General features: G+C 51.5%; 2 protein-coding genes across 11 annotated transcripts in view; one reads left to right on the top strand and one right to left on the bottom strand.

Moving 5' to 3' along the window:
* The window catches only part of GRIN1 (glutamate ionotropic receptor NMDA type subunit 1), a 38634-nt gene that overhangs the window by 6430 nt on the left and 7291 nt on the right, over positions 1-24913 (bottom strand). For 2 of the 10 annotated variants that reach the window (XR_015695493.1, XM_087704808.1), the window contains exons 3-20: positions 23705-23881; positions 19918-19980; positions 18930-19030; positions 16457-16578; positions 15863-16037; positions 15509-15653; positions 15199-15282; positions 14765-14900; positions 14184-14311; positions 12181-12345; positions 9283-9401; positions 8573-8685; positions 7948-8096; positions 7485-7642; positions 6923-7084; positions 6189-6298; positions 4482-4627; positions 3035-3076 (exon numbers count right to left, since the gene is read on the bottom strand). Coding sequence is in view for 6 of the 10 variants with exons in the window: in XM_087704808.1 (XP_087560934.1) it covers positions 3056-3076; positions 4482-4627; positions 6189-6298; positions 6923-7084; positions 7485-7642; positions 7948-8096; positions 8573-8685; positions 9283-9401; positions 12181-12345; positions 14184-14311; positions 14765-14900; positions 15199-15282; positions 15509-15653; positions 15863-16037; positions 16457-16578; positions 18930-19030; positions 19918-19980; positions 23705-23881 (2274 nt within the window). In the remaining 4 variants the exon portion in view is untranslated. Of the gene's footprint in view, positions 1-1466; positions 1578-2129; positions 2196-3034; positions 3077-4481; positions 4628-6188; positions 6299-6922; positions 7085-7484; positions 7643-7947; positions 8097-8572; positions 8686-9282; positions 9402-12180; positions 12346-14183; positions 14312-14764; positions 14901-15198; positions 15283-15508; positions 15654-15862; positions 16038-16456; positions 16579-18929; positions 19031-19917; positions 19981-23704; positions 23882-24913 lie in introns of those variants that run through there. The other 8 variants (XR_015695491.1, XM_087704807.1, XR_015695492.1 and 5 more) reach the window with 7 other exon arrangements.
* Positions 16586-24913, top strand: part of LOC106548819 (cholesterol 7-desaturase nvd) — a 30128-nt gene continuing 21800 nt past the window's right edge. The window contains exon 1 of the mRNA XM_087704814.1: positions 16586-17680. The gene's annotated coding sequence lies outside the window, so the exon portion shown is untranslated. The remainder of the gene's footprint in view (positions 17681-24913) is intronic.

The following is a 24913-nucleotide window of genomic DNA, read 5'->3' as shown; positions in this document are numbered from 1 at the left end:
TTTGAAAGTGGTCCGAGCCCCTAGCAACTGCTCCGAGGGGCAGGGTGGGGCGCTGAACCTCTCCCTGAATGTCCTTCCTCCTTTGCAGGTTTTCTTTTTTTCTATCGGTTCACGGCCGAGCCCAGTCTGCGGGCAGCAGGGGAAGCGTTCTCACTTCTCCTACCTTATCATTGGGGGTGGGTGGGTTACTGGGACTCCCCACTTGTCAGCGTTTCTGGTAGCTTCTTGCAGTTCAAAAAAAAAACCCCATTCTTATAAGCTATACCCTCCCTTCAAAGGAAATTTTAAATAAAAATAAATATTTAAAAGTTTTATTTCGGCTCACTGCAAGAAATAGTTTTGTGAGCCAATTCCTGGTGTTGTGCTGCAGAGCAGAAAAGAGAAATTCCATTTCCTCCTTCCCAAACATTTCAACATGCAGTGGTACATGGGAATCCAGTCCAGGTCATGCAGATGGGAGATGCCCTCCCTTGCTACATTTCTACATGCAACCCTGTGCCCCCTGGCCCGCTGGGGGGGGGGGGCTTGTTGAAAAGCAGAAAGCTGAGAGCAAAGCATTTCCATGAGCCTCTCTTTCGACAGGGCGTTTGGGTTTAAAACAGAGGAGCATTTTTCTCATTGGGCTGGATTGCTAGGGTTTGGGGAAGATACACACCAACACACAGCAACAACTTTTGCTTTTCTAGAACTCTACCACTCCAAAGAATTATTGATTGCCAGCCTGCACAGCTCATTCCGGAGTGTTACAAGCAGAGAGTATAGTTGCCTCTTATTGACACAAAAAGTAAAGTAAAAGAATTTTTCTTTTTTTTTTAAAAAAAATGTCCTCTTTCTTTTGAAAAACACAAACAGAAGTTACAGGTAAAAGAATACAATGAACATGTGGCTCAGCGTGAGGTGAGACATTGCCCAGATTTAGAAGGGAAGAATTTAGAGGGAGGGGGGGCTGTGAGTGCGGGAGGGGTCGGTAGCCGCTTTTAAGCATATAGGGGACAAACAGGGACACTCAGAAAACAGTGGGGGAGGGGGGGAGCTGATTTTTGTTGGTATCGGTAAAGTGAGCAAAACTTAAACCACAATTCTAAACAGAATGAAAGAAAAGAATCCAAAATAAATAAATAAGTAAACTAGAACAAGGAACTCATTGCAGGTTTTTTTTTTTCTTTCTTTCTCTAAACTCTTCTTCACAGGACACTTGCAAAGCATTCAAAACTTTCCTTTTGCCCTCTTCGGCTTTGAAACTTGCCAAGGGACACGGGACTGACTCACTGACTGACTGACTGACTGACTGACCGACCGACTGACTCTGGACGGACATGAGGCTATGGTAGGTCACACGGGTAGCTCCGGGATGGGTGTGTGGTAGTTGATGGGATGGTAGAAGAAGAAGAAGGAAAGAGAGAGAGAGAGAGAGTGAGAGAAAAGAAAGAGGGCACAATTGTTTTTGTTTTTTTTCTTCCTCTTACCGTGTCTTTGGATGACCTACGTCTCTTGAAGCTGGAGGCCAGGGTAGAGGTGATGGACCTAAATGTGGCTTTCTTTTTAGGGTCTGGTTCTGCTCTACCACTTTTTCTATCCTAAAATGAATATGTATATAAGCGATTAGATCTCCATTGGCTTGGTGGCTTGGATCTCTACACCTAGATGAACCCCATGTCAACGATCCTGGATACATCTCTTGTCTGCCTTCTACGGCCAAGACAACGCCTACCATCTCCTGATGGCTCTCCGTCCCAGACATAACACCTGGCCCTGACCCTGGGCGGCTCGGGAATTACGCCAGGGCCGATCGGTCTGAAGGTCTCCTTCGGAACTAGGTTGAGATGGGGTGGAAAGGATCCCCTTGAGACGGGCACGGGGAGGTGGGGGGGTGGGCATGGGCGGGGGGAAAGGAGGGCAGAGCCAGCAGCTGGATTTCCGCTGCGTTTTATACACTCCGGAGGCCTTGGCTGCTCCACTGGCCTCCCCAGGAGGAACACGGACAGGGCATCATGGAAACACGATAGGGACACATCTCACTCCCTGCCCCTTCCTTCCTTCCTTCCTTCCTTCCTTCCTTCCTTCCTTCCTTCCTTCCTTCCTGTCGCGTCTGGTCTAACTAGAGAGAGAGGTGAGACACTTTCACCTACCACTAAATAAAAATGCTCAGGGCCTTTTCTGAAGGTGAATCCTACGGCCACAAGAGAGAGAGAGGACTGCATTGGAAGAGAAGGTCATTGTATGTTAAAAAAAAGTATTCCAAAAACTTCAGTGATGCTTGGCGTAAAACTTGAACTGTTTTTTTTTTCCAACGTAAAATAATAATATATTTTTTTCTAAAAAAAAGAAGAAAACAACAAAAATCTCTTGAAATTAAAACTCAAAACAAGGAAAAGAAAAGGGAAATAAGCAAAGCATTACAATTCTGAATGATATTTAAGGATGCCAGGAACTCAAAGAAAACAGAATGGAGAGGGGAAAAAAAAAAGACAGCTGTTGGGTGGTAGGAAGTCAGACCTGGTCAACACTGTGTGGGGGGGGGGCTTGTTTTTCTTGTGGGGCAGGGTGAGGGGGGGGGGCATCCCAGCCGATCCGAATTCTCCCCATTCTTTTTTTTTTTCTCTTTAACCCCTTTGGGAGAGGGAAAGGTGAAACCAGGTGTGGTTCTACCAGCCCGTGAACAGGGGGTGACCAAAAATGTATCCCACTGGTGCATGGGGCATGCGCGGGAGATACATTTCCTCCTCCTTTCCAGTTATTCTCCATGACTCCGACGCGCATGCACAGAAAAAGAAAACCTAGCAAGAGGAGGGGAGGGGAGGGGAGGGGGTTTCATTTTGGGTTTTCTTTTCTTTTCTTTTTTTTTTTTTTGCCTTTCCCATGGCATTGCCAAAAACAGCCATGGCAAAACTGTGAATTTTTTTCCCCAGGTAGCAAAATAAAAAACCAAACCAAAAAAAAAAGTTAATAGATATATTTGCTTTTTTTTGTATATATATATATATATATTTATATATTTTTTTTCTTGAAGAAAGAAATCTTTCCACTTGCCTACCTTCTAGTAATGTACCAGATACTAGTGGTCTGAGGAATCCTCCTGTGAAAAAGTCTTACATTGTCAAACGGATCTCTTAGCATCGTTTCTCTGTTTATTTATCACCCCTGGGGTGGCATGCTTGAGTTGACCGCCCCACAAGATTCGTTTTCCCCCCCCACCTCCCCATGGCCCAGGGGAGGACTTTTTTTCTAGAAAGTTGGCAAGTGAAAAATGGCAGTGACTAATGTGCTCTTGTTTTGGGTCAAACCCCCTTCTGCGTGGCTGCGGGGCGGGGGGCAGGGAGGTAAGGACTCCTGGGCGGCTCATGGAGAGTCATGTGGGTGGGCGGCTTTGCATTAGCCGGCCCGGCTTGCCTTCTCCTGGTATCCCCACACCCGCCCGTCCCGTCCCACCCCGAGCCTCGAAGGGGCTTCAGCAGCTTCAGGTGCCTCTGCAGGTGGGAATGGGCCTGCCGGACCCCCTTCGCTTTCCCTCCTCTGCACAAGGGGCTCCGTTTGGCTGCCTGGCAAAGAAAAGACTGTTGCACCGCTTCCCTTTTGCTCCTCTGGGAAAGGAGAGGAGGGGGGGTTGTGGGCACACCCTTTGTCAGGAAGGGCGTGGCACACCAGCGGGAAGTGGATGCCCTCATCTGGGATGCTGAAGGTGGCTGCTGGCACCCTCACTCGGCAACAGGCATTCTGATTGGGTGGGCGGCATTGGCATGAAGAGGAGGGCAAGTGGCAGATTTTGGCTTATGTCCTGTACAGACGGGGTGGGGTGGGGAATGCCAGTAACAGGAGCCGCTGACCGGATCCCGTTTGCTGGGATGTGAAAGATGAGCGTGTTTGTTCGAAAGGTTGCCTCTAGGGGATAAATGGTGAGAATTGGGGGTGGCTGAGCGGAGATTTCCATCACTTCTACTCTCCTCTTCTGACAGCGGGCGGGGGGGGGGGATGCTAAAGGGACATTGGGTGGAACAAGGGCTGTGGATTGTGTGAATAGCTTTAGCCATGGAACTGTGCACTGGATCGCCTAAGCAGGCCTCCTTCCTGGAAGGGCTCCCCCACCCCCACCCCCTCACCGCAGCCTGATGGTGACGCCATCTTTCCTAGCGTTGGACTCCTGAATGGGCAGAACAGGAAACCGGAGGGGGTGGAAGGAGGAGGGGGGGCCCAGCCGGCAAGTGCAGCATTTGGGCCACAGCCAGGGAAAAAGAGGCTGGATTTGCAGAGCACCCCCACTGGCCTCCCCAGAAAGCAGGAGGTGGGCTTGGGGGGCGTGTGTGTAACACCTCCCCTCCCCTCCTGCTCCCCCCATGGAACTGCTGCCTCGGTCAGTGGCAAGTGGGAAGGGAGGCCGCTGGGCATCCCCCGTAGCACGGTAGTCACTGATTGGGTGAAGTAATGGGAAACAAAAAAAACCGCACCTGTTTTGGAGGAGTTGCTCTAAAAACGGTCTGTCCTACCTGCAGGTTTTTCCGCCACACATTAACTGCCGCGAACGCCAGTTGCATCTGTTTCCTCCGGGCGTCTTTATGCCTTTTGTATGCTATTTCTATGAATATTAAAAATATCCCGGCCACAATACCTCCAGCCACCAGCATGAATACACCTGAAACAAGCAGGAAGGTTAACGCCACGGAGACACCCGGACGGAGGCTGCGGGGCTTCCTCCCGCCGCCCTTTGAAAGCGCAGAAGCCTCCCTGCCATCCCTGGGAGGACGTTTGGCGTTTGCCAGGTTTCCAGAGCTGCGGTGCCAGCCTCCGACTGGGCTGCTCTTCTGAGTGGCAGGGGATAGGAGGGGAGCATCCCTGGCAACCTTTCCCAGGTCCTAAAGGGGTTGGGCCTTCAGGGATTTTGGATATCTGCGGGACCGCCTCCTGCCACATACCTCCCAACGACCTATAAGATCTCACAGGCTGGGCCTCCTCCGGGTGCCGTCGACCGGGCAATGCCGACTGGCGACCACTCGGGGGAGGTCTTTCTCTGTAGCTGCTCTGGCCCTCTGGAACGATCTGCCAGTGGAGATCCGGACCCTTCCCACTCTCTCGGCCTTCCGAAAAGCCACTAAAACCTGGCTGTTCCGGCAGGCCTGGGGCTGTTGACCCCATAATGAGATCCAGCCCCATCTAAGACTGAGTGTATGGTGTGTTGCTTTTAAATCTATCATTTCTTTTTCCTATATTTTAGTTTTTATTTTATTCTTGTATTTGTAAGCCGCACGGAGTCCTACGGGATTGGGTGGCATATAAATTTTATTAAATTCAAATTCAAAGTTTTCTTTCCTGGCTGAGGCCTTTGGGCATGCCCAGCTCCTCACTGGCATAGAGGCAAACTGTGCCCTATAATAGATGTGGGCACAGGCTGGCTCATTTATTTATTTATGCCGTGTTTCCGCAGCGTATGCCGGAGGTGGTGAGCTGCATGCAACGAAATTTCATTTCGATATATGCTGATTAGTGTAAGGCTTAAATTGACAATCAAGCTACTGTAAACTCAAGCAACCGTTTGCTCCCTGATGAGCGGCATTCGAGCCGAGCCACATTTTATCCCATAGCTCCATGGCTCAGCTGGGGATATTCTAGCCGCCTCTTGGCTCCAGCCGAGAGCTGCAGATGGTCTCAGCCAGGCAATCTTGGTAGCTGAGCATGCTCCCATTGTGGCCCTTCGCCACACTGAGCCCTCCGTATCGCTTTTCCACGTGGCAGACGGCACAGCCTGACGTCCGAATCTGGCTCTTGGCTCTAAAGGGCGACTTGAGGGAAGTGTGGGCTCGCTTCCGTTTCCCCAGGGACCAAACTCGGCCCAGTTCCACCAAGGGGCCTTTGTTTCCCCCCCCTGGGGGTCTGCCTCACCTCCACGACCACCCCGTACATATAACTCTGCCCGTCGAAAACCTTTGTGTTTACGCTCCCTCATTTGTTAAGGCTGCTTTTGAATTGATAGGGCTTCAATTGCGCCAATCCAATCCAATTTGGTTAGTTTTTTCAGGCTGATCTAGAAAAAGGTTAATTCACTACAACCTTCATTAGGATCTTCTGCTTACGTGTCACTAAAGTCAAACATGCTTTGAGTTGGAAGAAATGAAGGAGAACTTTTTTTTGGAAAAGTTTGGGGAAAGGCCAAAGAAAAATTAGGAGATGGCGAAGCAGGTAGGAGGTGGCCGCCTTACCTGCCATGTTTTCGAAGGTGAGTGTTGCCGGAGCATTGCTGCGGGAATCACACTCCTGATATCTCACCCAAGTCTTGTCAAGCTCTTCCATGAAGCCGTTCTCGTGGAGGCTGGAAGCAGAAGAAGGGGGCACGGATAATTCGCTGGGGAAGGAAGCTGATCCTGCTGAAACTATTGGGCTTCCTTCTGTGTCCCAGTATAACCTGAGCTAAGCTTTCCAATGGGGAGAGGTTTAAACTGCGCCCTGTACTCTTTTCCCTTACTTCCCAGGAAGCATTTCTCCCTGCCCCCCCCCCAAAAAAACTCCCCCACGGTGTTTTTATAGGATGACTAACAACTCTTCCCTGTTTCTTGTATCAGGATGGATTGACTTATTCCAGCCAGCGGCCACATAGTCAACAGAAGCAGGCTGGAATGAGGCAGCGGCTGAAGGGTTGCAGTGAGTGAAGCAAGGAAATACAGAAACACTACTCCCTGCTGCCATCTAGCCCTCGCCTGGATGTTTGCACTCGTCTGAGTGAGCATCCTTAGTGAATAGCCCAGAGTGTGCTTGGGGTTCCGACCCAGAAATTTGCCAATGGCTGAACTCTAGGAAGCTTTGAAATCTAGTGTTTTGAGAAGCTTTCTATTGTCACGCTCAAAGGAGCATCCCCACCCACCCACCCCCCTTCCCAAAGCCCTCCGCCCTCCTCCCCTGCCCTCCCTCCCTCCCTCCCTCCCGACAGAGTACAGACTTCAGGATGGCCAGGGAGACATTCTGCTTCCATGGACTGTCTTTGCGCATGCCGATGCCGAAGCCGGAACGGAAGAAGAGCTCTCCTGTGGTCACCAGGTCACACTTCTGCGAGGCTTCAAACTCTAGCACAGCCGAGTCCCAGATGAAGGCGTGGAGCTTGCTGTGGTGGGGATGGAAGGAGGCCCGTGAAGTAAACGGGGAAGAGGTTGAAAGGAGGCACGACGAAGGAACCGGGCTGCCTCACAGGGAAACTCAGCCAGTCGCCCTCTGGGTCCATTGACCAGAAGAGGGAACCGCCTGCTTTCTCGTTTCTGGGTGAGGAACCTACTGCGCCCGCTGCCTCTCCTGCGGTCAGGTGACCCCCAAAGCAGCGGTGGGCTTAAGCTGGCTGCAGAGAGAGCCTCCGTGCTTGGGCTGCTTCCTTCAGCCGGGGAGTGGCTGGAGCTCTTTTCCTACTCTATGACTCTGAGAACTACGCGGACCCATCGTCGACTCCGGGAAAGAGACCCGAGAGGAGAGAGGCCGCGGGAGAGACAGGGCCGCTCTAGGCAAACACTTACTTGTCCCGAACAGCTTGGATGGCTTCAGCAGCACTTTCGTAATTGTGTTTCTCCATGTGCCGATACATAGTACTTAGCTCCACCTGCCTCCGGAAATAAATGTCTACCGAGCTCTGCTTCACGGTGGCGTAGATGAACTTATCCGAAGGGTTTCGCAACTGGGAAACAAGAACAAGAAGATTTTTACCTTCTTGGCTTCCCCCCCTCCTCCCCTTCCTCGCTTTACCCTCCGTCAAATCTGAACCAGGGCCTTATTGGGGGGTCTTCCTCCTGGAGCCTTCCTCACTGACCATTCTTGCTTTTGGTTCCTCTTATAGTGATAATAGTTAGAAACACACCCACTTTTCCTGGAACCCCTTTTCGGTTCTATGCACTGAAATATTTGAGTGGCCTCCCCTGAGCCACAGGTGGGCCACCTGCCGAGCTGGGGGTCTGTTTGGGGGCAGTTTGCCGTTCTCGTTACCCGAGGATCGTTGATGCCCGTGATTCGTTCCTCCGGCCTGTCCAACACCAGGAAAGCAGCCAGGTTGGCAGTGTAAGAGGCCACGATAATCATGGCGAAACCAGCCCAGACCATGCCGAGGATCCGAGCTGAGAAACTTCTCGGGGCACCTGATGGAGTCGAGAGAGTAAAGAAAAAAAGGAATGTGTTGAAGTTGGAGAGGGAGGGAGGAAAAGTTTTCCCTGTGTTTGACATGGAACTTCATGACCCAAAAGGAAAAACGAGATCAAGGGAGGCATTCCCAGGGAGGTCCTTCCACCCACGCCTCCTCTCTCCTCCCTGGTGAAAGCCTCCTAGCAATAGCAAGAGCAGTTAGACTTATATACCGCTTCATAGGGCTTTCAGCCCTCTCTAAGCGGTTTACAGAGTCAGCATATCGCCCCCAACAATCCGGGTCCTCATTTCACCCACCTCGGAAGGATGGAAGGCTGAGTCAACCCTGAGCCGGTGAGATTTGAACCGCCCAACTGCAGTTAGCAGTCAGCTGAAGTGGCTGCAGTACTGCACTCTAACCACTGCGCCACCTCCTGCCCTCTGACGGCACAAAGCCACAGCCATTTCCCTCCCCAGGGGCTCTGAGGCTCACCTTCTCCGATGCCAGAGTTCAGAAGGACCCCCCAGGAAAACCACATGGCCGACGAAAGCGTCAGGGCGTCCTCTTCCTCTTCTTCACTGTTCACTTTGAATCGGCCGAAGGGACTGCAAAAGAGGAAGCGACACCCCTTGGCTGAGTTCTACCCCCATCTAGCAAGGGCCACTGTGGGCACGGGGGTGCCCGTCCGTGCAAGAGCAGCTTCATCCCACTGCCTAAAAGCCCGAGGATTACCAAACAGGCCTTTAGACCTTCCGGCTGGGAAGAAAACTCCCAGGGTTTGAGTGGAATTTAAGCTTCAGGATGGCCCGGCCCTTCCCTCCAACTGGACGGGGCATAAACCACGCCAAGGAAGCCTATCCTGAGACGCTGAAGTGGCTGCTTAATGCAGTGTTTCTCAACCTTGGCCACTTGAAGATGTCCGGACTTCAACTTCCAGAATTCCCCAGCCAGCGAATGCTGGCTGGGGAATTCTGGGAGTTGAAGTCTGGACATCTTCAAGTGGCCAAGGTTGAGAAACACTGGCTTAATGAGTGGATGGCGAAGGCCTGTGGATTTTCCATCTTCAGCAACATCGCCGTCCACATCCTTGATCCCAGCATCTCCATTCGCAGAGGCTTTTCACGACCAGCCCCCACCCACCCACCCACGGCCACACGCACCCACGCACCGTGTCCCCCTCCCCATTCTGAGGATTCCGGTACCTGAAACGATCCAGCAGGTATAACATCACAGCCACCACGTGCACCGACAGCCCCACCAGGAGCCATAGGGTGCTCTGGAACGGTTGCATGAATGAATCCAGGGTGCTGCGGGGAATTTCCTGCAACACAGAAGGAGATCAGGGCTGGAAAAAGCTTGCAATGAATGGACCGTCTCCAGCCAGAATCGGGAGATCTGGTCAGATCAACACGGCCTAGACCAGTTTCCCATCACGGCCACTCCAGTGCTGCTGGGAAATCCTCAGGCAGGGCAGGGAAGCGGAAACTCTTAACCCCGCCACTCTTGTCCCTTCACGGGGCAAGAGGAATTAAGGGATTGGCTGCCCCCAAACACGGAGGGTCCATTCAAGAGCCGTGGTAGCCACCCAGTGGTTAGCATGCAGTACTGCAGGCTATTTCTGCTGCCTGCCAGCTGCCTGCCTGCAGTTGGGCAGTTCGAATCTCACCGGCTCAAGGTCGACTCAGCCTTCCATCCTTCCGAGGTCGGAAAAATGAGGACCCAGAATGTTGGGGGGCCAGAGGTTGACTCTGTCAACCGCTTAGAGAGGGCTGTAAAAGCACTGCGAAGCGGTGTGTTAAGTGTTAAGGGTCGTTGCTATTGCTGTGTTCGTCATAATCGGCTGGGAAGCCAGAGGAGCTTCCACACCACATCAGAGAGGTTGTTGCTGTTAGATTTTATTTCTGCAGCTCCCCTTCCCTTATTTGTTAGGATTACAATTAATTTTGCCTGGGTATTATTGGACAAGGATGGCCTCACTCCAGAGGAGGCAGCCGTTGCCACAGGGCAGCCAGTGGTTGACCCTTGGCCCAGGCCCTTTTTGCTCAAGGTTTAGGTTTAGGTTTAGGTTTATTGGGATTTATATGCCGCCCTTTTCCCTGAGGGGACTCAGGGCGGCTTACAACCACAGGGGAGGGGAAGTGCAAGGTCAAAACAAACACTTTGTGAACAAAAGAAAAATAATAAAACACAACTTTCATTCAACAATCAAACACTCGGGCGGGTAATTGAAGCCTATCCCCAGGCCTGCTGGGAGAGCCAGATCTTGAGGGCTGCGCGGAAGGTCTGGATCGTGGTGAGGGTGCGGATCTCCATGGGGAGCTCGTTCCATAGGGTCGGGGCAGCAACAGAAAAGGCTCTCCTCCGTGTGGTCGCCAGTCGACATTGACTGGCAGATGGAATTCGGAGGAGGCCTAGTCTGTGCGATCTGATTGGTCGATTTAGGGAGGTAATCGGCAGAAGGCGGTCTCTCAAGTACCCAGATCCACTACCATGGAGTGCTTTAAAGATGGTCATCATTATCCTGAAGCGCACCCGGAGACCGACAGGCAGCCAGTGCAGCTCGCGGAGGACAGGTGTAACGTGGGCGAACCGAGGTGCGCCCACTATCACTCGCGCGGCTGCATTTTGGACTAGCTGTAGTCGCCGGATGCACTTCAGGGGCAACCCCATGTAGAGCCCATTGCAGTATTCCAGTCTAGAGATCACAAGGGCTCGAGTGACTGTTGTGAGGGCCCCCCGATCTAGGTAGGGCCGCAACTGGCGGACCAGGCGAACCTGGGCAAATGCCCCCCTGGTCACAGCTGACAACTGGTGGTCAAAAGTCAGCTGTGGATCCAGGAGGACTCCTAAGTTGCGGACCCTATCTGAGGGGTATAAAATTTGACCCCCCAGCCTAAGCGTTGGTGTATTAGCCAAATTATTAGGGGGGAAACACAACAGCCACTCGGTCTTATCCGGGTTGAGCACCAGTCTGTTAGCACTCATCCAGTTCTTAACGGCCTCCAGACCCCGGTTCATCACGTCCACCGCTTCATTGAGTTGGCACGGGGCGGACAGATACAATTGCGTATCGTCCGCATATTGATGGTATTTTATCCCGTGCCTCCGAATGATCTCGCCCAGCGGTTTCATGTATATGTTAAATAGTAGGGGGGATAGGACCGAACCCTGAGGTACTCCACATGTTAGGGGCCTCAGGGACGATCTCTGCCCCCCCACTAACACCGACTGCGACCTGTCCGAGAGGTAGGAGGAGAACCACCGCAAAACAGTGCCTCCCACTCCCACCTCCCGCAGTCGTCGCAGAAGGATACCATGGTCGATGGTATCGAAAGCCGCTGAGAGGTCAAGGAGAACCAGGATGGACGCATAGCCTCCATCTCTGGCCCTCCAGAGATCATCGGTCAATGCGACCAAAGCGGTTTCTGTGCTGTAACCAGGTCTGAAGCCGGACTGGAAGGGGTCAAGATAGTTAGCTTCCTCCAAGGCCCGTCGGAGCTGAAAGGCCACCACCTTCTCAACAACCTTCCCGATAAAGGGAAGGTTGGAGACAGGACGAAAGTTGTTTAAGATGGCTGGATCTAACGATGGTTTCTTTAGGAGGGGTCTTACCACCGCCGTTTTGAGTGCGGCGGGGAAGTGCCCCTCCCGAAGGGAGGCGGTGACAACCGCCTGGATCCAGCCATGTGTCACCTCCCTGCTGTTAGCCACCAGCCAGGAGGGACACAGGTCCAGAATACAAGTGGAGGCACTTACAGCTCGGATGGCCTTGTCCACATCCCCAGAGGCAACTTCCTGGAACTCAACCCAGAACTGATGTGGCAAATGATCCTCCTGTGTCTCAGCTGGATCTACTGCGGTGGAGTCCAAGTCCGATCGAAACCGAGCTACTTTGTCCGCCAAGAATTGAGCATAATCCTCAGCCCTACCCTGCAAGGGGTCTCCCGCATCCCTCCTATTAAGGAGGGAGCGGGTTATCCTGAAATATCCTCAAGGCTCCGTCTTATCCTCAAGGCTCCGTCTTTCCATCCTTAGCCGAGGGCCTGGGATTTGCTCCCACTGCTCTTCGTGTTCTTGCCCTGTCGGTATCCGTGCCTTACCTTCTTGACGAGGATGGTCAGTCCTTGGTACTTAAAAGGCTTGGAAAACTCAATGTACTGAGCCCGCTCATTGTTAATGGTCAGCGGTGCCACGATCATATCAGCCTGGCCACTGAGCAGCTCCCCCATCATCCCGTTCCACTCCTTCTTGTTGCTGTTATTCACCTGCAATTACAGCCCCGCCCAGGGTCATCCCACTGTACAGGTGTGTGCAAAAAGACCCTCTTCGGTGGATGCCTGAGCTGTTCCCTCAGAGGTGAGTCTGGCCGCGAACGGCTTAGGAAGTCCGAGCAGAGAAGGGAAGGGAGGTGCCTAGTTACTATGGCTCCTAGTGAGCCTTGAGAGCGATTGATACGTGGAGTCTGCGTGTGCCCTGAGCGTGGTCGTCTCTTGCAGACATCCTGACCAGGGTGACCTTCTTTAAGGTACAAGCTAACATCCGAGCTCAGAGGGCACCCAAGACTCCGCAGATCAACCCTGAGCATTAAACATTCTCTTTTCTCATAGAAAATTTTATTTTCCATTTTCATAGCATATAATCACATGTATACTATTACATAGTCAATATCATGTTGTATTATTAAGTAATTACATCAATTCATCTTACTATCAACTACCAAAGGTGGGGAAAAAACCAGTTATTGGCTCTTCTGCTCTCCATACACCATATTTATACCTTATCCGACACTTTCTTCCCCTTCTCTCCTCCCCCTTTCTACATCCTTTCTTCCCTCCATCATTTTCTACTCTACTTCCCCTTCCTTTCTCCTTCTCCTCTCTCCCCTTACCACTCCTCCTTGTACACCTCATCTTCCCCGTTCACCCTCTCTCCTGTCCCCCTCTTCCTATCTTTCTTCTCTCCTCTGCTTCCCACTCTTCCTCTAATTCACTTGGTGTATTTCAGCTTCTGAGCAAACTCCCTTTTGTGTTGATGGTATTTATAATTCCATTTCAATATACATAAAAAAGAAAAAATAGCAGTATACATGTACAATCATAATACCTTAAAATCCAACACTCCTCCTCCAACTTAGTAAACTCCGCTCCCTCCCCCCGTCCCACCCCAACCTTCCCCCCCCTGACTTCCCAGAACCAATACAAGGCTTTAAAAATTCTCTTCTGACGGTCAAAATATTGGGATCTCTTGGTCTTTGCTTAGTCAGGGGGGAACGGATGAAGCTGACACCCCCCTCCCTCCATTTCTTTTCTGAACTCCAGGCCAGTTGCTCCAGCCGCCAGCTGCACGTTAAGTGGGATCTCAAGCCAAGACCTCTTTGGGGAATGCCTGCTGCATTGCCTTTTCCAAGCCAGGTGAGTTAATACCTGCTGCATGCCAGGAATACCTGGCTAGTTCACTTAGCTGCCTTCACATCCTATCTGGAGTCTACAGGGCTCCACAATGCCTCACCTCCGTGCTAGCTCTTGATATCGAACCCTGCCTGCTCCTCTGCCTTGCTATGGGTCCTTAACCCAAAAAAAGAGCCGAGGTGGCGCAGTGGTTAGAGTGCGGTACTGCAGCTACTTCAGCTGACTGTTAGCTGCAGTTCGGCGGTTCAAATCTCACCGTCTCAGGGTTGACTCAGCCTTCCATCCTTCCGAGGTGGGTGAAATGAGGACCCAGACTGTGAGGGCGATATGCTGACTCTGTAAACCGCTTAGAGAGGGCTGAAAGCCCTATGAAGCAGTATATAAGTCTAACTGCTATTGCTATTGCTAATCCACTTGTTCTGGAAGCCGGCCTCTCTTTGGGCTTAAACCCCGTCATTCACCCCCCCGACCCTCCCTCTCAACTGAAACTAAGCAGATGTTTCTGAGCTTGATTGGATGCTGACGGTTCCAACCTCCAGAGGTTGACTTAGGGTGGTTGGGGAGGACACAATGACTTGCCACCCCCTTTGAAAAATCAGCAAGAGTTATAAATCCGAAGCAAATTGAGGACTACTGCCCACTGCAGCTGTTTTGGCTCAGTTCCCCTTAGACGGTGGGGAAGGCCGTATTCTTACCCGTTCTTGCGTGCCAAATTTACCGTCACCCACTAGATGAACTTCGTAGGTGAAATTCATCGTCTTCGCCAGCTTGATGAGTAAGTCGATGCAGAAGCCGTAGCAGCATAACATCACGCTGGGGCGCCCTGTGTTGCAGGGAGGAAAGGAAAGGAAGGGAAAGATGGACCCCCCGAAGATCCTACTCCAGGTCCCATGTGCACTAGGCAGCTTTCAGGATAGCTGCTTCCTGTTTCCCTTTGTGAGCTGGCTGAGAAGAAGGTGGGGATAAGGGCAGGGAAACGCTGGGAGGAACGAGGCTCTTCGAACTAAATTTACACGACAGCCACGTAAATATTTTGCATGTTGATCTAAAGCCCTCCTCTTCGTTCCAAAGAAAACTATCCAATATCAGTGGAAGCAAGTGAAGAAAATGGGTGGGGGGGTCCCTCACTATTCAACTTATGAAGTTGCTGGCGGTGAATTTTGCCAATGGAGAGGAAATGGAGAAGTTGCAGTCCTTCACCTGGGAGTGGAGGGTCTGTTTTTGAGGGGGGTGGGGTGGGGGAATGTGGCTTTAGCTTCTGGGCCGAGGGATTCACCTGGCAAGGTCTCATTGGGCCCCGTACAGAGCACCTGCTGCACCAGTCCCCCCGTGCTGTTGAGCAGCGGCTTGCACTTCCCGTCGGCCAGGGTGGGCTTCACGTAGACAAACGGCTCCTGGTGGATTGTGACTATCTGTGGAGAGAGAGGCCGGAAAGGCTTGTGGCCTCCGAGGAGCAGTCTGCTCGGGAGGAGGAAGGTTCAGCAGGGAAGGCGGGAGCCACAGCGAGCCCCCTCCCCATACCACTATCCCCCCCACCCACCACCCACCTGGCTGACTCCCAGTGCAAACCCCCGGATGCTCTCCCTGCCTTTCTCCCCCTTGGGTGGACCCAGCAGGGCAGCTCCTCCAGAAGCCGGCTTCAATTCCCCTCTTGGGAGTGAGGCCACAGAGCTTCCCCCCACTGAGGCCAACTGGCCATCGCCACCCTACCTTGAGTTTCGTGGACATCTCGTAGCCCTGCGGCGTTTCTGTCTCCCCTCCCGGCCAGACGATCTTCCGGTCATTGGGCAGAAACTGTGAAGGGGCAGTTCGGGCACGACGGTTACAAACTGCTCCGCCAAGGCAGGGCTGGGCAGAGGCTTCTAGTGATGGCCGGGCAGGATGTGGGGCAGAGGGGCGGCATGCGTTTAGGCTGCCTTTAATGCTCTGGAAACCCACGGGAGGCCGGGAGCCCAGGGCCTTCCTTCCCAGAGCTGAAAGGAAGGGACGGGAAGGTCAAAGGAATGGACTGAACACCTACGTGGCTCCCGTTGTAGACTCCGACCTGCACCAGTTTGTTGTTCTGGAGATTCATGACGCTGTAGTTGGCGTATTTTCTGTCCCCGTCTTCGTTAAACTCCACCCGGCCAGTCACGCCTTCTGCATATTTGGTCTGCATCAGCACCCTAAGAGGAGTTGCCTCCTTTAGGCTTTGCAGGCTGCCTTTCTGCCCCCTTCGCCTCTTAGGTGGGGAGGGTCCGGGGGAAAGTATTCTGGGTGGTCTTGGACAGATAGGTGAGCGCTTGTAACAGGCCCCGCGACGCAGCTGGACCTCCCTCCCTCCTCCCGCAGTGGCTGGGGCCCACGGCCTGAAGGGCGGGCTCCCCGCTACTACCTTTTGAAGAGGGGCCCCGTCTTCCAGATGTTTGTGTTCCCCACACAGCCCCGGGGAGGGTCCGTGATGTTCTCTTTCTCAAACAAGTCGTGCACAGCCTGGGCCACCACGGCTACGGCGTCTCTGATGTGAGCGGATTCGTTCTTCCCGTTCATGAGCTGCAGGCCAATCAGTCCTGGAAGGGTTGAAGAGAAGAGACTCAGGAGACCCCCGCAGGGGAGCTCTGTTCCCGCTGGCCTCTGGGGCTTCTGAGCCTCTTACACCCCCATCTGTACCCCCAGAATCTGCTTGTCTGAGCGGGACTGTCTTTGATCCCGGAGGCTCTGCGCCTGGCCTTCGTTCCTGAGCCACCTGGTTGTTCTTCCCGCATGACATGATAAACAGGGGAAGCTGAATCTCTCCGTTCTGCCCACACCGGGCGGGGCATGGCTGCAGTTTGCCCCATTCCTGCTGACCCTCCCCCCCATCTTGTCAATTCCCTCCTCTGGCAACCCAGAAGAGACAGGTCAGCAGAGCCCGCCCAGCGGCCAAGAGGAAGGCCTCAGGACCAGAAGCCGCGTGGCTTGAGAGGATGGTCGGGAGCAGGATGGGTACCTTCTGGCGCATTGCGCAAGGCGTTGCCCGAGATCTCCCTTTCTCCCACCAGCCATACGTAACCCGGACCAGTCATGTTTTCTTTGGCTGCTGCCATATACACGGTGGTGGCATCGTCCTCGCTGGAAGAGAAGAGAGGTGGCACTGGCAAGGAACCCCTTGCCCTTCCTTAGTGCTCCCCTCCGTGGACGCTTCTGCCAAGGGAAGCCCTTGTGGAGACCCCAGGGAGAGAGGGAAGCTCCCGGAGGCTTCTCCAGTGCAGGTTATTGGTCTGCCTTGGGCCCACTTCTAATTCTATACTATTTCTATTTATTAAATTTATAGGCCGCCCAATCCCAAAGGACTCCGGGCGGCTTACAGAAATAAAATTTTAAGAAAAAAGGTTAAAAAACAGACAAAGAGAGCAGGTTAAAAGAAACACACCATGCACCCAGTCTAAGCGGGGCTGGACCTCGGTCAAGAGGTCAACAGCCCCAGGCCTTCCGGAATAGCCAGGTTTTGATAGCTTTTCGGAAGGCCATGAGTGTGGGTAGGGTCCGGATCTCTGGGGGTAGTTCATTCCACTTCGGGAGGGAGGCCTTAGGAAAGAATGCTCTCACAGACTGTCTGACTGAAGGGGCCAATTATTGGATGGTCGGTGATCCCAGGGATTGAGAAGATCGGGGCCAAATGGCAAGTAGGCTAGGGAAATTGTCCCTTTTTGGGGAGAGGGCAGCCAAGGCTCCTCAAGGCCCTGCTTTCTCTTGGAACATTTCTGGAGTTGGGGAAGGTGGGAGACTCTCGCAAGGGTCTTTCTCTTAACACTCCCTTTGGGTGGAAAGAAACAGAGGGGGATTCCCCCTACAGAACCCTGGAGGTTCTCTCTACAGGGGAGCCACCCAGCTGAACCTTTCAGTCCTTAGCTTCCGGTTCCCCCTTCAGCCAGTCGCAAAGGTGCCGGGTGGGTGAATCGCTCTGCATGAATTATGTCAGTAACTGCAAAAGCGTGGAATCGTATGTTTCATTCAGCAATTCATTCTCTTTATGTAACCATCTCAGCGCTCATAGATAACTTGGCTCCTCAATTTAGAATTTTAGAGTTGGAGTTAACATGTTCAAGGGACTGGAAGTATAATCCTTTCAATTTTTAAAATGCAGGGCTATCAAACACAACGGGACTTCATTCTGAGTAGACGTGCGGAGGATTGCAATACTTTTCTTGGAAAGAAGTTTGAACTTTAAACGGTGGGTAACTTTTAATTTTAGCTCCGGTAAGAAATCCAGAAATTTGGAACCATAGAATCATTGTCTACCATTGGAAGGTCCCTCAGAGGTCTTCTAGTCCAGCCCCCTTCCCAGGGCAGGAATCCTGAGGCCATCCCAGACCAACGGCTGGCCAATCTTGGCTTGCAAAATCTTCCAGGGATGCCCCCCCCCCCCCCCCGGTAGCTCCAGGTGGCAGATTATTCCTCTGACAGGTCAGGACATTCCCCCTTATTTTGAGCTTGGTTCTCCCTCTGTAAAGCTCCCACCACTGGTTCTGGCCCTGTGATCAGGGCGCTTTGGGGAGAATGTGCGGGCCCCTCTTCCCTGGGACAGTCCTTTATCTACTGGAATCTTCCTCCAGGCCAGCCACACCGGGCTCCCTTAACTACTCTTCAGAGGGTTTGGCCTCCCCCCTGGGTTGCTTTGATCAGCATCCCTTCCGGAGGTCCTCCTTGTACGGGGATGACCAGCACTGGACAGGATATTCCAGGCGTGGTCTGAGCAGGGAAGCCTGGAGGGGCTACCAGGTCCTACGATCTCGATCCTGTCCCTGGCGATGCAGTGGCTCTTTGGGCAGCTGCTGGCCGAGGACTGGTGTCCTTTCTGGCCTGTCTCGGGAGCACCGCTGGCACCTGTGCCATGCCTGGGCAACTGCCTGTTCCTGGTCTCAGGGCAGAGAACATCATTGTGTCAGATCAAGAGAGAACTGATATTAGGCAGGGGGGAGTTGCCTGCTGGGCTGAGCTGTGCTCTCAGCCCCATCCATCCATCCATCCATCCATCCATTGATCGTGTGTGGCTAGCACCCAGGAGAGAGAGGGGGAGTAGAAGGCCTTCCCCCTCTGCAATTTCCTGTGGGAGGGCTGGGGGAGCCCAAAAGGAAGCCAAAGGGTTTGGTCGCTGTAAGGATGGTGATGCTGGTGCTGGTGGGACTGCTCCCATTCTACAGCCCCTCCCTTTGGACTCTGAGCTGTTGTCACCTGGCCAGATGGGCATCTCTTTCCTGCCCCGTCTGTGGGCCTGGGGTTCCCCTTGTAAACTGTGCCAGTAACCAATCTGATTCCCATCCGGTGCATCATTTACCTCGCTTCTACTGCTTCTCGGTGGTGCAGGACAGGAAGGACCCCCAGGAATCAGGGGGCGGGGCATCATTGCGCCCAGCGTCTCCAGCATCTGCGCCTGAGGCCTGGGTGCTGAAAGGCAGTTGGCGGTTAAGTGCAGTTCTTACCTTGCGGAGAGGATAATCACCCGAGCTTCCAGTTCTTTGGCTTCCAGCAGCAGTGAAGTCACGTTTTTTGTTCCTGGTTCAAACTGAAGCACCTTCTCAGCCTGCAATTGGTGTGAGCAAGAGGGATTAGTGCAAAGGCCTGAAAGCTGAGTCAGAACCATGCTTCCTAGGAGAGAGAATGCCATCCCTCTTCCAAAGCACTGCTAGGCATGGAAAGGAAGGGCAGAGGGAAGTTATTTTTTTCTTTTCTTTTCTCTTTTTTTTCTTTCTTTTCTTTTGCTCTTAGGGCTTTTTCCCCTTTCTTTGATATCAATCGATACTGTTTTCTCTTTTAATTTTTTTAAAATAAGTTTTGCACTGTGCATGCAGTCACTCAAGACTCAAAGAGAGGCGTGCATTTGTAGAGAAAAGAGGAAAAAAGGCATAGATATATATATATATAAGTATCATCGATACATATTTGTTTATTTGCAATGCAATTGAAAACTCAAACCAGTGTTGTTTTTCAGAAAAACAAAACCAAAACGATAAACCAGGGGAAACTCAAAATTTTTGAAAATGCACAAGGTTCATCTTGGGGACGTGGGGAATCAAAGTGAAAGTTTCACACCAAGGAACCATTTCTTTTTGGCAGGGGGTGTGGGGGTGGGAGAAGAGGAAAGGAAAGGACAGCAGGAAGGGATTGGTTCAATTTTTCAAGAAAGAAAGAAAAAAAATACTTGCAAGTTGATTATTGCTTTACATGCATGTCTCCAAAACAAATATTTCCAGGGCTGGCTTGCTACATTTCCATTCTCAGGGTCAAACAAACTTATCCCAACATAAAATAACGTGCTACCAAAAACATGGAGTTTGCTCGCTTGCTCGGTACAGATTTTTTTTTTTTGATTCTGATTCCGATTTTTAATTAATTTTCCCTTGTGCCTGTGGCCAAGTTCATCATTTTGCTAAGGTTGGTGGGCGGCGTGCATTGTCCATGCAAATATACCTTGGGTCCTCGCTTGCTGTCATAGGATAGTTGTTCGAGGCTGTCATAGTTCCTTTTTTTACTCTGATGAATAATGTGCACAGAAAAAATATGTAGACACAGAAGAATATTATAAACAGTTGAAAAAAAATGACGTGTAGTAAAGCAATCCAATATCCAACTCTTTCTCCACTCTTTGTGAAAAGGGAAGGCGATAACCCTGGAGCACGCAAAACCCAGGAGAGAGGGGGGCCCTCTGGCCCCTCCCCAGCTGAACCTGGCTCCGCCTTGCCTCCCCTCTCGCTGGCTACGCCTGTCGAGCATTGGAGCGTATAGCAAGTATGATAGGTTTCCATGACAGGCACGCACAGCCTGACCTATCAGCCAACCATGGGGTCAATTGTCCTGGACAGCATCCTTTTCGAAGCCAGGAAAGCCAGAGGGGAAGATAAGATTCTTTGGGGGAGATGATCTGGATGAGCAGCTTTCTGAATAGCAATAGCAATAGCAGTTTGACTTATATACCGCTTCATAGGGCTTTCAGCCCTCTCTAAGTGGTTTACAGAGTCAGCATATTGCCCCCAACAACAATCCGGGTCCTCATTTTACCCACCTCGAAAGGATGGAAGGCTGAGTCAACCTTGAGCCGGTGAGATTTGAACCGCTGAACTGCAGATAGCAGTCAGCTGAAGTGGCCTGCAGTACTGCACTCTAACCACTGCGCCACCTCGGCTCAATGTCCCTGCGGACATCCAATAAGACCTCGGGGGGTTAAGAGGAGGACAGATGCGGACAGATGCAAGAGAAGGGGATGCACAAAGATGAAATGGGAGGTTCCTTCTCATCGCTTTCAGAGAGAGAGAGAGAGGGAAGCATGAGAAGAGCTTTGGTGGATTAAACTGAAAGGCTCTCCCTCGTCAGGGATGACTGAAACTACGGCCAAACTGCGCTCCTTTGCAGCTGGCTCTGAAAATGGAGCCCCTCCTGAACTGTGGGGACTGGCTGATCCACTCCACACACCCCCCGCTGTGTAATCCCTCTCTCATGAAAAGTACATTCAAGCCATTGAGCTGCCACGCCACGCCATGGATCATAGCCAGGGCTTCGTGTGAGATCCCTTCGGAGAGCGGTCAGCGCCCCCGGAGCAGCCATGAGGGTTGCAATCCTCTTGGGGCTGGCTGGGTGCCACTGCCCTGTCGTTTCGAACAATCCTGGCTAGGACCCTGCAGTCAAAGAAAGAAGGAAGCCCCCCGCCCCCACCCCAGCCTTTGCAGGAGCCACTGCTCTGCCCTCCTGCCCCGCCATCTGAGAGAAGTTGGAAAGCTCTTCAAAAACATCCTCTCCGTTCTAATCTGGAAGAGCCATTTTCTAAACTTGGGGCAACTATATTCTGAGATAATAGCGGCTTCAGTTTGGCTGCCTTGCTCTGATCGGCCGGGGAAAGGAAGTTTTAAAACAAGACCTTTCCATGCAGATGAAAGATTCTGGGTGCCATTCAAAGGGGCTTCAAGACTGAGGCTCAACAAGCAATCCTTTCTGATCAGAGGCAGAACCAAGGTGTTACGGAATCTGCCTGTCCACAGAGAGCTTCATGCCCGAATCAAACATTAGCTGTTAGCAGGGATGGTGGTGAGCAATGCTACCGTTCTGGAATGATGTTTCTATGTCTGCAGAGATGAGCAGATGGTTCTGTGAACTGCAGTTCTAGGGTATGTTGGAATGGGGAGGGGGGGAAAGGGGGGGCACCATATAGGGAATGTTATTGCCACAGCCGAAAGATAACTTGGGAGGCTCATACATGGCACGTTGCTTGCGCCTTCAGATTCTCCGTAAAAACCGTATTTGCTTCAAGCACAGGAGAAACGTGTTTGCAGAGCCAGTGGCTTAGGCAGTTAGGAATTGGCTGGGGAGGGGGAGGGCAGTTTAATTCTAGAAGTGTGGGGGAAGGGAGACAGTGACCCTCATACATGCCTGAGGACCAGGAAGCCCTGCTTTTCTATTACAATGTGGCTGCTGACAGCCAGGGAGCAGATGGGCAGAAATGGGCTGCTAAGAGCTTGGAGAGGGGCTTGCCTGGCCGAGGCCTCTGGATAAACTCAGGGAAAGAAGAGAGAGAAGGAGACCTAAATTAGAGCAGCCTCTTTACCGGAGGCTTCTGGTCTTGCCATATGATCCTTTTATCAGATCCATCCTTTCATCCGTGCCGTCTCCCCAAAAGAGCTGCCGAGGCAACCCCCCACGTCATTCGCCCAGATGGTCTCAGGATGCTTTTTGCCAGCATCGCCAGATCAAAGAGGAATCAAACTCATCTATGTAGGTCAGCTTGCAAAGGGAGCCCTGGGCAGCTCTTGACCAGGCCTGTCAGGACAGGAGGCAATCCTTGGACATTGGCAGGATTACTGCAGGATCTCTGGGCGAGGGTAGGATCTCCTAACCGAGGGCCCATTTATTAAAGGGAGACCAAGGAACACCTAAAAAAGCAGCAATTCTTCGCTCGGGTTCTCCCTAGTTGTCTGTCTGTGCAGAGAGATTTATTTGATGAGGAGGGGGAATATTTTGGGGATGATTCTCCCTCTCCACCTTTGTTTACAGCGAGCACTGCATCGCTCTGTCTCGGCCTGTGGGACCAGCAGAGGGAAGATTAAGATTTAAGATTTAGTTTATTTGTATGCCGCCCTTCTCTGGGAAAACAGCTCTGGTTTCTCTGCTTGGCGACTATTAGCTGTGTAGTGCAGGGAAGGCCACGGAGCCAGTGCATGCTAATAACAGCCAGTAGAAAAAGGCTGTAGCACAGTTGCACCATCACTCACTATCGCTTTGAATACGGAGCAAAACTTTTGTTGTGTCGGCGGGGAAGAAGAAGAAAGATGCTCTTTCTCTGACCTTGATTATGAAAGCGGGTATATGTCAGTCTTGCAATGCGAATGGATCGGCAGTATAAAGTCCTTGTAGAAAGGGATCAGAGCTCAGGAGGAAGGTAGAAGAGGCTTGGGAAGAACGGGAGAGGCAAAAACGCATGTCAGCAAGCTGGGAAGCGAAAGGAACTTGGACGTATCCAAGGACCAAGCTGTCCAGGACCAGGCCTGACTCCAAAATATTCTAGCAAGACCGAGGCAGTCGGAATCAGGGAGCCCACAAGCCGTGCTGGGACCTGAGATACTCAGCTAACCATTCTCCCTTTCTTTCTTTCTTTCTTTCTTTCTTTCTTTCTTTCTTTCTTTCTTTCTTTCTTTCTTTCTTTCTTTCTTTCTTCTTTCTTTCTTTCTTTCTTTCTTTCTTTCTTTCTTTCTTTCTCTCTCTCTCTCTCTCTCTCTCTTTCTTTCTCTTGTGTTCTCGCTCCCTCACGCTCTCTTTCCCTCTCTCTCTCTGACCCCAGCTGGCCCACCAGAGACCAGGAGGCCTTGGGTAGCTTCCTAACTACTCTGGGGAGCGTTCTCTTATCAGCCCACTCGCCGTTGAGAGATGGGGGGATTTGCAAAGCTCCAGGTTATGTTTCTCCTCATTTCACAGTTGTTGCCGGTTTCGTTTGCATGTTTTTGCTTTCTCTTTTTTTTTTTTTTTTTAAATGCGGAAGGTTTTCGACCATGGTAAAGCAAGTGAAATGAATAAGAGTACAAAGTTTCGTTAGGTACTACTCAAAGAGACACCGTTGATGCTTAAAGCATAATGTTAGTCATGTCAACAATGGGAAGAAAGAAGGTGTTTTTACACACACAGCTCTACGTACATACAACAAGCCTGAGACTTTAAAAGGGTTCTGCTTCTGTGTCCACAGAAGCTTAGGCCGTGGAGAGTGGCGGATACTGACCTTGGATTCCTTCTCTTCCAAGAGGGTCTCCAGCTTCTTTTGGGCCGCTCGCCCCTCGTGGTCATCGCTGACAATGAGGATGATATGGTTCCACTTGTAAAAGCGCATCATCTCGAACCAGACGTTGGACTGGTGGGAGTAGGGGGGCACCGTTCGTAGGAAGGACAGGTGGATGCTCTGCGGATGAGAGGCAGGAGGGAACCAGAAGAATGAGAGGAAAAGGGCTGCGTGGCTGGGTGGCCGAAAGGTTTTCCACACAAGGGAGTCGCCTTGAGAGGGGAAAACAAACGCCAGGCTCTCGTTTTGTTCCCCAGGGACTTTGGCTCCACCCTGATCGATCTTTCTCAAGCTGAATGGCTTTTGGAAAGACCCTCTTTCCATGTGCTGACCACCAAAGACGGGGAGCAAGGACTCTTCTCCGTTGGTCTTTCAATGGCCTGCCTTCCCTATTCTTGTTTTTTCCCAGAACTTTTTTTAATTTTTTGTTCTCTTACATACCGTTTTAAGTACACATTCACATAATCATCCTTCTTTACATCTGTCATTCTTATACATTTATTATTTTATTTAATAGGTTATAGTATTCTGATACATTTATTTAATAGGTAATCATTTAATAGGTAATATACAGTTTGGGTTGCTTTATTTATCATCCCTTCCTCCTGTTGTAACACCACCTAATTTTCCCTTTCTTTTCCCCCTCCCTCCTCTACTTCCCCTTCCTTCCTCCTCTCCTTCCCCTTCCTTCTTCCCTTCCCTTTCTCCTACTCTTCCTACCCTCTGTCCTTCTCTCTCTCTCCCTTCAATCCTCTTCTTCTTTCCCTTCCTTCTTCCCTTCCCTTTCTCCTACTTCTACTCTTCCTCTTCCCCTTCCTACCTTCTCTCCTTCTCTTTCTTTCCCTTCAATCCTCCTCTCCTTCCCCTTCCTTCTTTCCTTCCCTTTCTCCTACTCTTCCTACCCTCCCTCCTTCTCTCTCCCTTCCATCCTCCTCTCCTTACCTCTTTCTTCTTTCCCCCTTCTTCCTCTCATTCTCTCCTCCTCTCTCCCTTTCTTTTTCTGTTGCTGTAGGTGTCTCTTTCAAATCTCAGTTTATGTTTTCTTGGGAATGGTATTTCCGCAAACCTGAATATGATTTGCTATCATTTCTTATTCCCTTACCTTCACTAATCTGTCCTATGTTTTTCCACCCCTTTATATCTCACTCTTGA

The sequence above is a fragment of the Thamnophis sirtalis genome, unplaced genomic scaffold (assembly GCF_051295495.1).
Source record: "Thamnophis sirtalis isolate CommonGarterSnake01/CBP01778 unplaced genomic scaffold, rThaSir2_p1.2 scaffold_2, whole genome shotgun sequence".
Taxonomy (NCBI): domain Eukaryota; kingdom Metazoa; phylum Chordata; class Lepidosauria; order Squamata; family Natricidae; genus Thamnophis; species Thamnophis sirtalis.
This window is presented reverse-complemented; position numbering and strand designations above follow the sequence as displayed.